This window comes from Hydra vulgaris, chromosome 04, assembly GCF_038396675.1.
Source record: "Hydra vulgaris chromosome 04, alternate assembly HydraT2T_AEP".
Classification (NCBI taxonomy): domain Eukaryota; kingdom Metazoa; phylum Cnidaria; class Hydrozoa; order Anthoathecata; family Hydridae; genus Hydra; species Hydra vulgaris.
In genome coordinates, this window is record NC_088923.1 from 38,380,866 (window position 1) to 38,396,043 (window position 15,178).

At 28.3% G+C, this 15,178-nt stretch overlaps 1 protein-coding gene across 2 annotated transcripts; it reads right to left on the minus strand.

Annotated features, from left to right (window-relative positions):
• Positions 1–221: 221 nt before the first annotated feature.
• LOC105848690 (ras-like protein rasS) lies at positions 222–4,378 on the minus strand. Of its 2 annotated transcripts, none has more exons than XM_065796265.1 (3): positions 3,697–4,378; positions 3,181–3,268; positions 222–1,365 (listed from the first exon to the last, which is right to left on the minus strand). In XM_065796265.1, the coding sequence occupies exons 1-3, from the start codon at positions 3,769–3,771 to the stop codon at positions 713–715; spliced, it is 816 nt and encodes a 271-aa protein (XP_065652337.1). In that variant the 5' UTR covers positions 3,772–4,378; the 3' UTR covers positions 222–712. The 2 variants fall into 2 exon arrangements, with proteins under 2 accessions (XP_065652337.1, XP_065652338.1); XM_065796266.1 differs by having other exon boundaries at positions 223–1,365; positions 3,519–4,377.
• Between the last annotated feature and the right edge of the window lie 10,800 nt (positions 4,379–15,178).

Below are 15,178 nucleotides of genomic sequence, written 5' to 3' on the forward strand. Positions count from 1 at the left end.
TATATATATATATATATATATATATATATATATATATATATATATATATATATATATATATATATATATATATATATATATATATATATATATATGTATATATATATATATATATATATATATATATATATATATATATATATATATATATATATATATTATGAGGATTCAAAGAATTGCCAAAAAAAATTCTGAAAACTAGGTTTAAAACTTTTTTTTTCAAAAAAATTTCGTCTCGGAAATAAAAATAAAAAACAAAAAATTAAAAAGACAGTTGAAGCAATAAATAAAGTTTGTTATTTCCTCCAAAAAATGTAAAGAAAAGTTTAAAAAAGTTTAATAAAATATAACAAGTACTAATTTATTTCTTCTAAGCAATGTTTCTTTATCTGTCTCTTGCTGTAAGCTTATTACGTTCACTTCAAAATAAAAAGTTTAAATTTAAAAATAGTGATCAGTTTTACCCAGAACTTTAAAATATATTTTTTAATACAGTTTTAAAATACTAATTTTAATTTACAATCGTTAAACGATATTGTCGTAAATAAATTTATTGCATTGAATTCATTGTCGTATAATTTACAGTTTATTTTAAACAAGAAGCTCTACATTCCCACACATAATTGTTTGCGCTTAATCTTTTTAATTTTTTTTATATAAAAATAAAAATTCTTTAACTTATATCTAAAGTTTATTTATCGTTCCCGTTCAGCTAGCACGTTATGCAAAAATTAATCTTTTTTTTTTTTTTTGGATTTTCAAAGTAGTTTTCGCATGACGTCAATGATTTTTTAGAAACAATTTTGATGACATCATCAAAGCCAACTTCAAAAGCATCGTTAACATTTATGTTCAATTTGGATGACGTTAGCACATGCTTAATGTTTATGGGGTCTAACAAGTTCAATTCTTCGTTGATGTAATCATTGTTCTCTCTCGGTTCTCCATTTAAATCTGATTTACAACCAACAAGTATAACAGGGACTACATCTTGGCGAATTTCAAGCACTTTTTTGCATATTGAAATAGACTCTTTAATTGATAACTTGTTATTTATTTCATAAGTTGCTATTATAACATCAGCTTTTTTAATATTTAAGTCTCTCATAACTGGAAATACATATGCTCCACATGTATCGATAACGTCCAAATTAAGGTTATAACCTTTGTAAACGTAGTCTAGATTATAGCATTCTTCAATTGTTGGGAAGTAAATTTCGCTAAATGTGTTGTTAAGAAAACGTTTAACTAGGCAGCTTTTACCGCTTCTAGATGGTCCCAAAACGCACACTCTTCTAGTCCTTCTTTGAATTTTTGCATTTGATTGAGCTGACAGTCGTCTTCTATCAATAACCATTACACCATCTAATGAAGATGTGCTCATTTTTTCAAACAAATAATAACTTTAAACGTTGTTTTTAATAAATACAAATAATTTTAAACAGAAAAGTTGGCCGTTAATGTAAAGCTAAATCCAAAACAATATTTATACGGATAAAAAAAAACGGAAAACATAAATTTGAATTGGAATATTGCAAAAAAAGTCTTGTTGTTTCCTCAGCAAATAAGTGAAATAATATAAAATGTAGGCATAGTACATATAATGTACAAAACTAATGAGTTGTTTGACCACATAATTATTACTTTTTTTAATTTTCTTTGTAAACCAAAATAAAACGGATTTCTTTGTATATCCGTTAACAGAAAAAATCATTCCTTTAGGTATGCGCGCATTAAATTGTTATTTCGAAAAAAAAAAAATAACTGTTGTCTTTTTATTTCCGATACAACAGTTGTCACCGCAATTAATTACAGTATCAAAAATAGCAAAAAATAAATAAAATTTGTCAAAATATTGAACAAATTTTCTTTTTAAAGCATTATCGTTGTTTTTTAAATATCAACTGATATAAATTAAAACTATAAGTATTTTCATTAGGAATCAATTTATTTTTATAGTTTTTATTAAAATTCAATCAAGCTTTTTTGAATTGAGGAGATTTGAATTAGAGAGATAGTACTGTATTATATTTTCTAAAAATCATTACATAGATTTTTTTAGTTAACTGAATATCTAATGCAACTTTTTTTATTAAAAATTACTTTAGTGTTAAAGCGTTATCTATACCTTATTATTGAAATACCAATACCCTAAGTATTAAAAAGGCAATCTATATTTTAAAGACCTAAAACACTCATTCCCTGATTCTCTAACGTTGTAAAGATGGCGCCGTTAAATTCGTGCTGATATCGCAATAAGCTTTTAAAGAAATTTTTTAATAAAAGCTTTTAATTTAGGATTTATTAACTTTTATAATTTTTTTTATGCATTTAAATTGTAACTGGGAATTATTTGTCACTTAATATAAATATTGATTAAGTATGACGTAATATACATATTTTTTGCACCCCTCAGCTTTACATCACTTCTTTAATAAAACCAAATTTATATATGTAAACAATTGGTAAAAACGGCAATAATGGATGCCCCTAAACTTATTGCCACTTAAACATTGAAATGACTTAATGATGGCCTGATAAGCCAATAATGAAATGGTTTTTATTATTTAAGTACTACTTTTTTAAAAGAGTTTTTACATTGTTTAGGTTTACCATAACGTACTTATGAAAATTATTTAAAAAAATAAGTTTAGTTTAATAAATCAAACATGTTTATACACAATATTTAGAGAATATTTTTCTCATAATAACGAGTCACCTTAACTACGTTATGGCTGATAATGTATTTCATTGATTAATTGTACACATTGTATAATATTTCATTGTACACATTGATCCTTATATTGGTTTCCGGACAATTTTTATATCCATATCTGATTTTAATACATATTATTATATACATTTATATATACATATACATATTAATATATACATTTACATATACAATATATATTATATATATATATATATATATATATTATTGTATACATTTATAGAGCTTTTACAGGTGAAACAGAAGAAAAAAAGATGGATAAGTGTTCTTACAAATAAATATGTATATACATATAAATATATATATATATTATATATATATATATATATATATATATATATATATATATATATATATATATATATATATATATATATATATATATATATATATATATATATATATACAGTGCTTTTTTTCTAGAAAAAAAAGTTACGGAACTCTACCTTTTATATAAGTAAAAAATGAAGCAACAGACATTTCCCACAAGTCGTCTAATGAGCAATCCATTATGGTAGTTGTATTTATTTGAATCTAAAAAATAAAATAATCAATCAAATAAAGTTTTTTTTTGAAATAGATGTTGTTACAGAGATGAGTTCTTTTAATGCTAGTTTAGAAAATAAAACAGATACTAGCTCTTTTCTGAGCTGTTGTCCGGAACCTAAAGCTGTTTATCGCGAACTAAAGCATGATAAACTTGTTGTTTTCAATGAAGAGGAATCTATAAACAACAGTTTCAACTTAAACAAAAGACATTTTATTTTAGCCAAATATGACTCACAATTTTATCAAGGATCTGTCGATAATTGTAAAAGAGAAGCTGAAAAGCATCAAACTCTTGGCTATCGCTTATTTAAAGAAAATTTTGTAAAAATGTAAAAGCATCCATAGATTTGTTTATTACTAAGTGTAATATTACAGCGTTGGCAAAACATAAACAATACAAAGTTTTTACACACTTGTGGAAGTCTACTGGTGAAGTACTTTATGCTAAATGCAATTGTAAAGCTGTTGTAAGCATACTGCTGTATCATTATACCAACTAATTGACTATACAGAGTCAAACATTAAACTGGTTCAAGAAACTAAAGCATGTATTGACATTCTACAGATATGTTATACTACATGTTCCAGGTGAATCAACCAACTCTGAAGCAATTTTATTTATTAAACATATCTATTAAGATCAAATATTTTTTTTTCAAACTTAACTGTTGCACTCTTCTTCTGCCATAATAAGACACTTCATAATTGACCATTCTTTTGATATTTTCATTCCAATCTTAATTTCTACGCTAAGTGATTTCATTTTTTGGCCAGTTGTGCAGCCAAGCTTTGTTGAAAACAGACCCACTTATTTTTGAAGGAAAATTCTAGTTTTTACTCAAATGTCCTGCAACTTGGCAGGTTAATTAATTGTCTTATTAATTCGAAGTAATTGTCTGCAGAAGGGTAAATCTGACGTTATAATGCTGATTTCTTGTGTTTCTTTTGCACTTCATTTGATTTTTTTGAACCGGAGAGTCAACTGAGAAGAAACTGGTGATTTTTTTCATATTTAGTTTTGTGTTATTTTGTTTAATTGATATTTTTATATTACTGTCGCAAATAGTGTAAAAGTTTGTGTTCTAAAAAATCGTTATAAGGCATTATGAGATATTCGGACAAACATTGCACAGAAACAATAGAATTTCTTAGAAACGCAAATGCTTTCTAAGAAATTCTATTAAAAAAACAAAAAATAATTTGCATCATAAAAACAAACAAAAATAAACAAGAAAATAAATTAAAGAAAATTCTTCTCAAGCAAATTTAGTTCAATAATGAAGTTTCTTATTATGGTGAAAATAGAAAGCAACAGTTAAGTTCGTTTCGTAAGAAAATATTTGATCACAAAGAATCTGTAGGACATCAAGCTGCATTAAAGATGGTAGAAGAAGCTAAAAAAGAGACTCTGTCAAACAATATTTTAAAATCTTTAACGCGTGAGAAAATTGTAACAGCAAACATTTTTCGAACTGCATATAAAGTTGCTAAAGGAAATCAGTCTTTTAATAATTTTGAAATGGAAATTGATCTTCAAGAAATTAATGGAGTTGAAATGAGTCGTATTCTTTATTCTACAAACGCATGCATTAATATTGTCAATCATATAGGTAACAAAATGAGGAAAAAAATTATTGCAGAAGTCATAAAGTCAAAGAGTAAGATTTCGATAATTATTGATGAACCAACCACTATAAGCCAAAAATTGACACTGATAGTGTACATTCAGTGCTGTGTAAAAGGCAGCGGAATGAATTCACCAATCAATTTATTTTTGGATTTAGTGGAGCTTGAAAGTGTTACGGCTAAAGGACTATTTGTTGCTTTACTTGAATGTCTTCATTCTTATGGGAGGAAAGATGAATATTTGAAAAATTATTTAGTTTCTGTAGCATGTGATGGCGCAGCAGTGATGTTAGGATGCAAAAGTGGCGTTTTTAAATTAATCACTGAAAAGTTTCCTTTTGTTATAGTTGGCATTGTGCTAATCATAGACTGGAACTATCAGTAGGCGATACTATTAGGGAGATCTCAAGTATTAACAGATTCAAATCATTTCTTGATAAGCTTTACATCGTGTATCATGCTTTCCTAAAAAATAGCTGAGAGTTACGTTCATGCGCAGAATTACTTAATATTCAGCTGCTGAAAATCGGTCGAATTTTAAATACACGTTGGGTGTCATCTAGTTTCCGTTCAGTTTTTGCAGTATGGGAAAATTACGAAGCGCTTGTGAAACATTTTGAGGAAGCGATGGTTGATCCTACAAGGGACAAAAACGAAAAACACACTTATGTAGGTTTAAAAAAAAACTACATCAACAGAGTTTTTAATGGATCTAGGATTAATGTGTAATGCTCTCCAAGAATTATCGGAATTGAGTTTGGACCAACAAGAGCGCAATATTGATCTATACAAAGCAAATCAAAACATTAAAGCTCTTGTTCAAGTATTCGAAGAAAGAAGAAATAATGGTGGTCCCTATTACAAATTTGCTTTAGTTTCAGCACAGAATCTCCGTTTTCATGGAGTTTTACTTCACAATAAAAATTCCAAAAACAATTCAGCTATTAATCCTAACGCCTTTTATATAAAACTAAAAGAGTCAATTGAAAAAAGGTTGCTTGCTGACAAAGATGTTGAATTAGCTCAGTGGGCTCGCATCTTAGATCAAAATCATTGGCCTGATAACATAAACAACCAAGTGACATTTGGAGAAACTGAAATCAGAAATCTGTCGTTAAGACTACAGTTAAATGAAAAAGAAATGATTCGTGGATTCCGTGAATACCTGTCAGAAAAAACATCCTGAAAATTTAGTTCATTTGGTACACGCTCTACATACTATTCCCATTTCCTCAAGTGAATGCGAACGAGTGAATGCGAACGAGTGAATGCGAACGAGTGAATGCGAACGAGGGTTTTCACAGATGAATCTGATCATCACACCAACAAGGGCTTCATTAATGGCAAAAACAGTTTCAACGTTGTTATTCATTAAATTAGTGGGACCACCGCTAACAAGCTTTTATCCTTTAAAGTACGTTGATTCGTGGTTACTTAGCGGAAGGCATTCAGCAGTAGACACTAAGAGCAAAGAAAGGAGACGAGAGGATATGTCCAACGAAAATTTGCAAAAACTATGGGATTTGTTATAAAAGTTTATAGTTTTGTAAAGTTTGCATTTTATATACAGTGACTGAACCCTCCCCCACTCACCCCCTATCCAAAAAAAAACATCTGTCATTATTTGAAAAAAAGCTTCATTTATTGGAAAACGGTTTCTTATATTTGTTCCCGCCTTTATGGGTATGATGTACGGGGGAGCCTACCAATAGCTATACATATAAAAATTATTTATAAATTAAATTACTAATTTCTGCCTCATTTTTGAAATATAAAGAAAAATACAGGTGAGTTACGGCACTTTTTTTTTTAGAAAAAATGCACTGATATATATATACACTAGTGTGCTACACTAGTCTTGTGTTAGGTGTGGTCAGTGTGTTAATCATCTATAAAAAACAACTTATGCTCATTTCATCAGTTTATTACTAATACATTTCTCAACAATATTTTTATTTAATAATTTAACAAGATTTTACTATCATTAATATGACCTTTAGCGCAGATGACAGCCTTACAGAGATTTGGTATTTGAGAGAGTAACTTATCTTATGTTTTAAAACTTAAGTTTTTTCAGGCATCTTAGAGACATTCCCAGAGACTATTTATATTAGTTGGTAACATTATGTGTACTCTTCTATTCAGCTCATACCATAGTTTCTCTATAGGGTTTGTATCAGATAATTGTGGAGGTCAAGTCATGATTTAAAGCACTTTCTGCTTTTTTTTTTATCTTCAATTAATTTCGAACATAACTTAAAAATGTGTTTAGGGTCATTGTCTTGTTGAAAGACAAGCCCTTTACAAATATTGAAAAAACCAGATAACTAAAACAAATATCATTAACACGTTCACCTACCAATCATTGGAAATACAGACGTGTTATGGTTCCAAATAATTCAAACTTTGATTCATCAGTCCAAAACACTTTTTTCCATTGATCCAATGTCCACAAATTTATGATCTCTTGCCAATTTAATCCGTTTTTGTTTATTTACATGATGCAGCCAAGGTTTTCAACACACTATACAATTATTTAGTCCAACTCTACGTAGTCGTCTCTTGACCGTATAATTTAGTTACGTTTGTCTCTGTTGTTCTTAATCGTGTTAACGTGTTTAAAACACTTGACTTTTTCTCAGTCTTTTTGCTATTTTATCACACGAGTACCCTTCTTCAGATATAACCAGAATTTTTGCACGTAGTTTAATTGAATATTCTGTTCATGTTTTCTTATTTCAACTCATGTTTACACAAGTTTTGCTAAGAAAAATCAGTATCAAGTTGTTAGTATGCGTACAAAATTAGAAATTATATTCGGTAATTACACATAAAAAACCCGTCTTCAATATATATTCAGTAATAAAACTTGTATTTTAAATAAGTATTACTATTTTAAATAATGCAATTTACTCAAAATATAATTGAGAAAATGTTAAATGCTAAACACGAAATATACTATCAACTCAATAAACACAATTTCACTGGGTCAAACTAAAGATTTTTATTATACTAAACTGAGCAGACTTTTGCTTTGATACATACGTACGATATTCCAAAACAGACTCAAAATTAAGGATTATATTCAGTATCTACACAAAAAAAAACCCTCTACAATATATATTCAGTAATAAAACTTGTATTTTATAATAGATATTACATAACATTTACATAATATTTACATAAGAAATTAATTAAACTAAAACAAATTTCAGGCAACTTGTCTTTACACGTATTCAAGACGTTTACATAAGAAAGCAAAAATTTTCACTACAATATTGAGTACGAACAAAGACTTTGGCACGCTAGTGTGTATATATATATATATATATATATATATATATATATATAATATATATATATATATATATATATATATATATATATATATATATATATATATATATATATATATATATATATATATATATATATATATATATATCCTTTATTTAATGTCTGTTGTGATAACAATTAAAGATTAGGTTAAATCAATTCAAATAGTTATCAAGTTAAATTTAATCAAAATCCAGCTATTGTATTAAATTTAAACAAAATAACATATGTATTATCAAAATTATATAAAAACTTTGAAATTTATAATGAAATAAAACTAAAAAGTAACTTACTTTTTGACAAATTACTATCTAAAATACCAAAATATAACTTTTAACTCATTAAATAACTGTATAAATTAACACTTAACACACAATCTTACATCCCTGAAAAATCAATATCATTGTTGTCACTGTTTGCTACTTGTCTGCTACAAGTTTCTTCAAAATAAAATAAATAATACTAGATAAATTTTAACTTTAAACAAAGCCAGACAAACAGTGGTAATTTTCAATAAAATGAAAATCACAAATTGTATTCTCATATTTTAAATATCTTTAATTGTTATCACAACAGACATTAAATGAAGAAAACTCAAATTTTAAAGGGCAATTATCATTTGCTTGTGCACTACGATTGTCACCTAAACAAAATATTAAATTGCATTATAGCTAATTAACTAAATTTACATTACAAAATATTCGATTAGTTACAAATAAAAACTAAAAAAATATTATTATTGTATATTTTTCATAATATATACAATTACGATTATATACATATTTAATAATATATATAATCCCGATTTTTATATAAGGATACATAAACAACAATTATAAATACTTTTTATATATTCAAAGTTCAGTTTATACTATATAAATATATTATTAGTATACTAATCAATCTCCAATTTAACAAATCTATTGATTTAAAGTTTAAATAATTCATTAATCAATTACCAATTGATTAATAACTTAATCAATATAAATTTACCAAGTAATGTAGTAAAAAAAGTTGACAATTTAGAATTTGCCATTTTTTATCCCTATATTGCATGATTTACCGGAGATATGATTTAAAAAATTAAAAAACCTATAAAATAAATGTTCATTTAGGTCCAAGAGTTATCAAAAAAAAGTTTGTACCTCATAAATTAGGTTTTTTGGGCTTTGTTGCTTTAAGGCAACAATGCAGTGATGATAATAATTTAAAACAATTACACTGTCAAAGAATAATGTATCAAAAGAGGTTATTATCATAAATCAGCCACAAACTTATTCAAGAATTCAAAAATACAATAAATTACATAACAATTGTGTTCAAAAACTAAATTTGCTCAACCTGGATCAAGTCTGGTATAACTCTAGGATAGCAAATAAAAGTCAAAATAATAAACTCTTTTTTTTTGCTTCTTTATTATATTCAACAATAAAGTAAAATCCAAATATAATCAAAAACAATTCATACAAAATTTAGTTTTCACAGATTACTCGCTAAACTTTTGAAAACAATTGACTTAGATGTAAAGGATAAATGAACTTTACACTTCTCACAAAAAACTGTTATTATTCCAGTGCAGCCTGGGTATTTACAACAACCCTTTTTATCTACGAAAGAAGGAAAATGACCAATATTATCTTTTCTAGTGGATGACTCAGGTATATTTGCAGCTGGACCCCTTCTCTTTTTTGCTCTATGAAGATGGTCAACAGAAATGGATGGTCGACCTCGCCTATTTGAAACCTTACTAGACTCGACTAAGCATTTTGCAATTTTTAGTTTAAATATGCGTAGTTGAAGAATATCTTTCTTTAAAGGTTGTGTCTTTTTCATGTCTCTACAATAAAGTATCCATGCTTGCACTACTAATCAAGTCAAGAAAATGCCAAATGAGTTTGTGATACCACTTTTTGGATCGAATATGGATTTTGTACAGACTCAGCATGCCATCAAGGAGATCTACTCCACCCATATATTTTTTGTACGTAGTAACAATAGATGGTGGTTTGACTTGAACAAATCTCTTTAATTTTAAATTTAAAATTAAATTTTAATTGATATTTTTAAATTTTTAAGAGTCATTTTTTGTAAGAATCAGGCAGTCAATGGAAGTGACCTCCTCCAAATTGCTTGAATTTTTTATATATTGATCAGAATATAGAAAAAACCTGTTGGGGAAAAAAAAAATTTTCAAAAATGTTTCGTTCACTCGGAATCTGGGCTTAAATATTTGAGATTTTTTTAAAAATTTTTAGAAATTTAGTTTTTGCCACCTTTGAACCCATTTTTTGGCAAGGCAAAAAGTTGCACATAGCTTTTGTAGTTAATATCAGACGTAACCCAAAAGCTCTCTCCAAAAAATATAAAAAAGTTGCGTGACACTGTGCGGTTGGCTAATTATCATAGTTCAAAAGTACAAAATCAATCAGTTTTGTCAACTTTTAATCGGAGTTAATTCTAGCGGCGAAGTGTTGCACACAATTTTTCTTTTAGGATTTGAAATTATCAAAGGTATTGAGTCTAAAAATGCAAAGAAAGTTATGTGATACCTAAGGCCTATTAATATATTAAGGCTTGAAATTGGAAAAAAATGTTTTAGTATACTTACAAAATGAACCATTACGGCAGAGGCGCTTAGTTTTGTAAAAATGTAAACATATCCAACTGTCAATACAAAAAGGCCCTAACATAATAATAAAAAAAATTCGTGTGATCTTTAGATATTAAGTTAAAAATAAAGGTACAAATTGTTAAAAATGATTAAGTACGAAGAGATATTTTTTTGGACACACAGTTGAGGTTTTCGCTCACAATAAAATTTCTATCATCCAAAATTAGCATTTAGCATTACACAAAACATTGCACTTTATATTTACAAGCGGTATTTTGCATGATGTTGCTTATGGAATAACCAAATTAAAATACGACAGCAGTGAAGAACAAAAGATAGTGCATGCAATACTGACGACAAAATATAGCCACGCTATCATGTTCTATCGAAAAAGTTGTAGTGAAAACAATTATATACCATTATCTGATTCAAGTTTGTGGAAAGTATTGCATGCAATAAAACCTTCAAGTCGAAAAAGCTTAGCTGGATTAGATGATGTTACTGCTTCAGGCATGAATGGTTTTCAAACATAACAAAAATTGGCACAAAGATTTAGTTCTAAATCTCTCAAAGCTGCCCTTGAAAAAGGAAAAAGGTATTTGAAAACAAGTTATCAAACCAATTGTAGTGTCAATGACTCAAACATTTCTTCTCATAGCTCAAAACATGCCTTATCAGATCCATCTGAAAAAAATCTTCAATCCAACACAGAGATATCAGAAGTGGTATGTGCCGATTGCTATGATTTGTGCAAAGCTATCGAGATGATCAAAGAACTAACAATTCAAAATTCTGACGATGCTGATTCTATTTATGATTTGGAAATTGCTGTAAAGGATGTATTCAACTACATAAAACACCTGATGAGAGATTCTCAACAGAAAAAGGCAAAAATTGAAGCTTTTAAGCAATTAAACGATGAAACTGCTTTCTGGCTTAAAGATTTTTGTCAAAAAATTCTTCCGGTTCGATACAGAGAGGGCCAAAGAGAGTATTTTGGCAAGAAAGGAATGAGTTTACATGTGGATATATTCTTCATAAAAATAGCAGGAAAGTTATTCAAACGTGTTTACTTTACTTCAAAGTATAGGTGTGATCAGGGAATAGGTGATGTTGTTTCGTTAGCCACTGCAGTTTTAGACCAATTCAGAATTGATCAACCGCATATCAAGAAAATGTTTACCAAATCTGATAATGCCGGCTGCTATCAGGGAAATCTTTCAGCTGAAGCAATCTACAATGTATGCAAAGAGAGAGATATAAAGTTGCTGAGATATGATTATAATGAACCCTGTTGTGGAAAAGATCAATGTGACAGGGAGAGTGCAGTTGTAAAGACAATTTTAAGGAGTTACGTTGACTCTGGTAATAATCTTTTGACTGCTGAAGATATACACAAGGCTATGCATTATAGTTTTGGCGCTAAAGATGCAAAAGTAGCAGTTGCTCAAATTAGCAATGATAAAACTGTAGTTACTGGACCAAAGATTAAGAACATTAGCAACTATCACTCATTTGAGTTTGGTGAGAAAAGTATGAAGATGTGGCGTTATTTCAATATCGGTGAGGGAATTGAACAAGAGTATGGAAATCTTAAAATTCAACCCTCGATTAAGTTGTTGTTGCCATATAGCAAAACAGATAATTCAATTAAGCGTAACAAGTCACTTAAGGAAAAACAGAAAAGAAGTGACAGGCAATTATATTCATTAAGATTTTGCACTGAAATGAATTGTACTTTATCATTTGAAAGCGATGCTGAGTTAGAAGAACACATGCTATCCGGTCTTCATACAGTTCCGAAATCATTAACATCATTGGATAAAGTTCGCAACTCGTTTGTTCATAAGATGAAAATTACTTCACAACTAAATATGCCAATTTCTTCATCCTCTAACAGTGCTTCCGTAAAAGACAAACCACATTGCATGAACATTTTTCTATTGCAAGGTTGGGCATTACCAGTTCGAAGTTCTTTTAGATTTTCAAATCAGCAGAAAGAACTGTTGTATAAATACTTTATTCGTGGAGAAGAATCAGGTAATAAAATGAGCCCTGAGCAGGTTCACATGCAGCTGAGGAGAGAACTTCCGCCTGATCAATATGTAACTAGCCAACAGATAAGATCTTTATTTTCAAGGTAGGCATTGTTGCTATCAAAACTTTTGCAAATTAGATTATGTTTCTGACTGTTAAATAGTTCTTTTACAAATATGAAATTAAAATTTAGGTGAAAGTTATAATTTTGTGTGTTTGTTTACATATGTTTAAAAATATGTACAATTGATATTGTTATAGATTTAGTAACCTGAAAAGAAAAGGTAAGCTGGTAGAACCGACAACAGAAAATAATGAAAATAGTCAGGTTAACGATAACAAAGAAGTTTATGGCGAAAATGATGACTTTAATCTGGCAGGAGACAATGAAGATGATAATAAATATGAGGAAGACATCGCCAATCTTGCAAAAGAAATTTGTCTTGTATGGAAAGTGAATGATTGGGTTGCTGTTGCATATGAAAACAATGGAATATTGGATATATTGTGGAGGTAATATTATTCAAAGTATATATTAGTTTCAAGTTTTTATTTTGTTTTACAAAACAGTGCTCTAAAATAAAAGGAATATAAATAAAATGTAAAAATAATTTCAGAATGACATTATATAAGACTTTACAAGTTTTATTGAATGTAAGCAAAATTAAACAAATCATAAACTCTTTATTACATTATTTTAAATGTTGCGCTAATACTTTTAGGTATCTATAACTGGGATCAGAGTTAATTGTATGATTAACGGGCAAGAGAAGAATACTTTTCGCTGGCCAGTTACTACCGAGGAGATAAATAACCAAACTGATAAAATTATCTGTTTAGTAAATGTTCCTTTTCTAATCAGTGGTTGTGGCGATTATTCATTATCCGAAGAAGACTATAATACAGTCATATCATTATTCTTAGAGAAACTTACTGCAGCAGAGTAGAAATTATGTGTGATGTGGTGGATAATGTGTGTAAATGACTCTATTAATAAATGAAAAACTAATTTTTAAATGGAAAAACATTTAAATGTTTGATTTATGTTTTATTTAATTAGCAATATAGTTATCTTGATGTTAGATTTTTGTTCAGTTTTTAATTCATGTTATATCATGCGTGTGACAAAATCACACGAATTTTTTTTATTATTATGTTAGGACCTTTTTGTATTGACAGTTGGATATGTTTACATTTTTACAAAACTAAGCGCCTCTGCCGTAATGGTTCATTTTGTAAGTATACTAAAACATTTTTTTCCAATTTCAAGCCTTAATATATTAATAGGCTTTAGGTATCACATAACTTTCTTTGCATTTTTAGACTCAATACCTTTGATAATTTCAAATCCTAAAAGAAAAATTGTGTGCAACACTTCGCCGCTAGAATTAACTCCGATTAAAAGTTGACAAAACTGATTGATTTTGTACTTTTGAACTATGATAATTAGCCAACCGCACAGTGTCACGCAACTTTTTTATATTTTTTGGAGAGAGCTTTTGGGTTACGTCTGATATTAACTACAAAAGCTATGTGCAACTTTTTGCCTTGCCAAAAAATGGGTTCAAAGGTGGCAAAAACTAAATTTCTAAAAATTTTTAAAAAAATCTCAAATATTTAAGCCCAGATTCCGAGTGAACGAAACATTTTTGAAATTTTTTTTTTTCCCCAACAGGTTTTCTCTATATTCTGATCAATATATAAAAAATTCAAGCAATTGGGAGGAGGTCACTTCCACAGTTTCAGGAATTTGCCTGATTCTTAGAAAAAACGGCTCTTAATGAAATAGTTATTAACAAATAGAATTTGATCGAAGCTTAACTGAATCGAAAGCTCTATAATTATATTTGACGCAAAAGTAATTTATTTTCGAGCGTTTAAAGTTTGAAATTTTTATTGAAGTATTGGAAGTTTTGTTATTATACGCACTTATATGCAAATTAAAAATAAAAGTCCTAGTTAAGCGAAGTTTTTTGTCGAAGGGACCTCAAAAAACAGTACGAATTAGCGAATGGTCCGACTTAACCAGGGTACGACTTAAGCGGATGATTATACAGTAAGTTGATAGAGAATGTTCAAAAAGAATTGAAATTCCGTCCAACTTAGTAAAAGTCCGACTTATCAAGGGTCCGAGTTAACGGGATTCAACTGTAATTTAAAATCATGTATCATAGAGTATACATTATCAGCCCATCTGTTTTCAATAGTTTCATCATAGCAGTAAAAGTATACTTTTTGAGTTGTAAATATAAGTGTTGAAAGAATAAAATAACAGTTGCCAGGAA

What these genes read in the sequence shown, in the direction of transcription:
- LOC105848690 (XM_065796265.1), bottom strand. Translation starts at nt 3,771, where the DNA reads ATGATACAGCAGTATGCTTACAACAGCTTTACAATTGCATTTAGCATA. An exon ending in TCACCAGTAGACTTCCACAA is followed by an intron (nt 3,269 to 3,696) that starts GTGTGTAAAAAC and finishes TTTATTTTTTAG; the next exon opens with ATTCAAATAAATACAACTAC. An exon ending in ATTTTTTACTTATATAAAAG is followed by an intron (nt 1,366 to 3,180) that starts GTAGAGTTCCGT and finishes CATCTTCATTAG; the next exon opens with ATGGTGTAATGGTTATTGAT.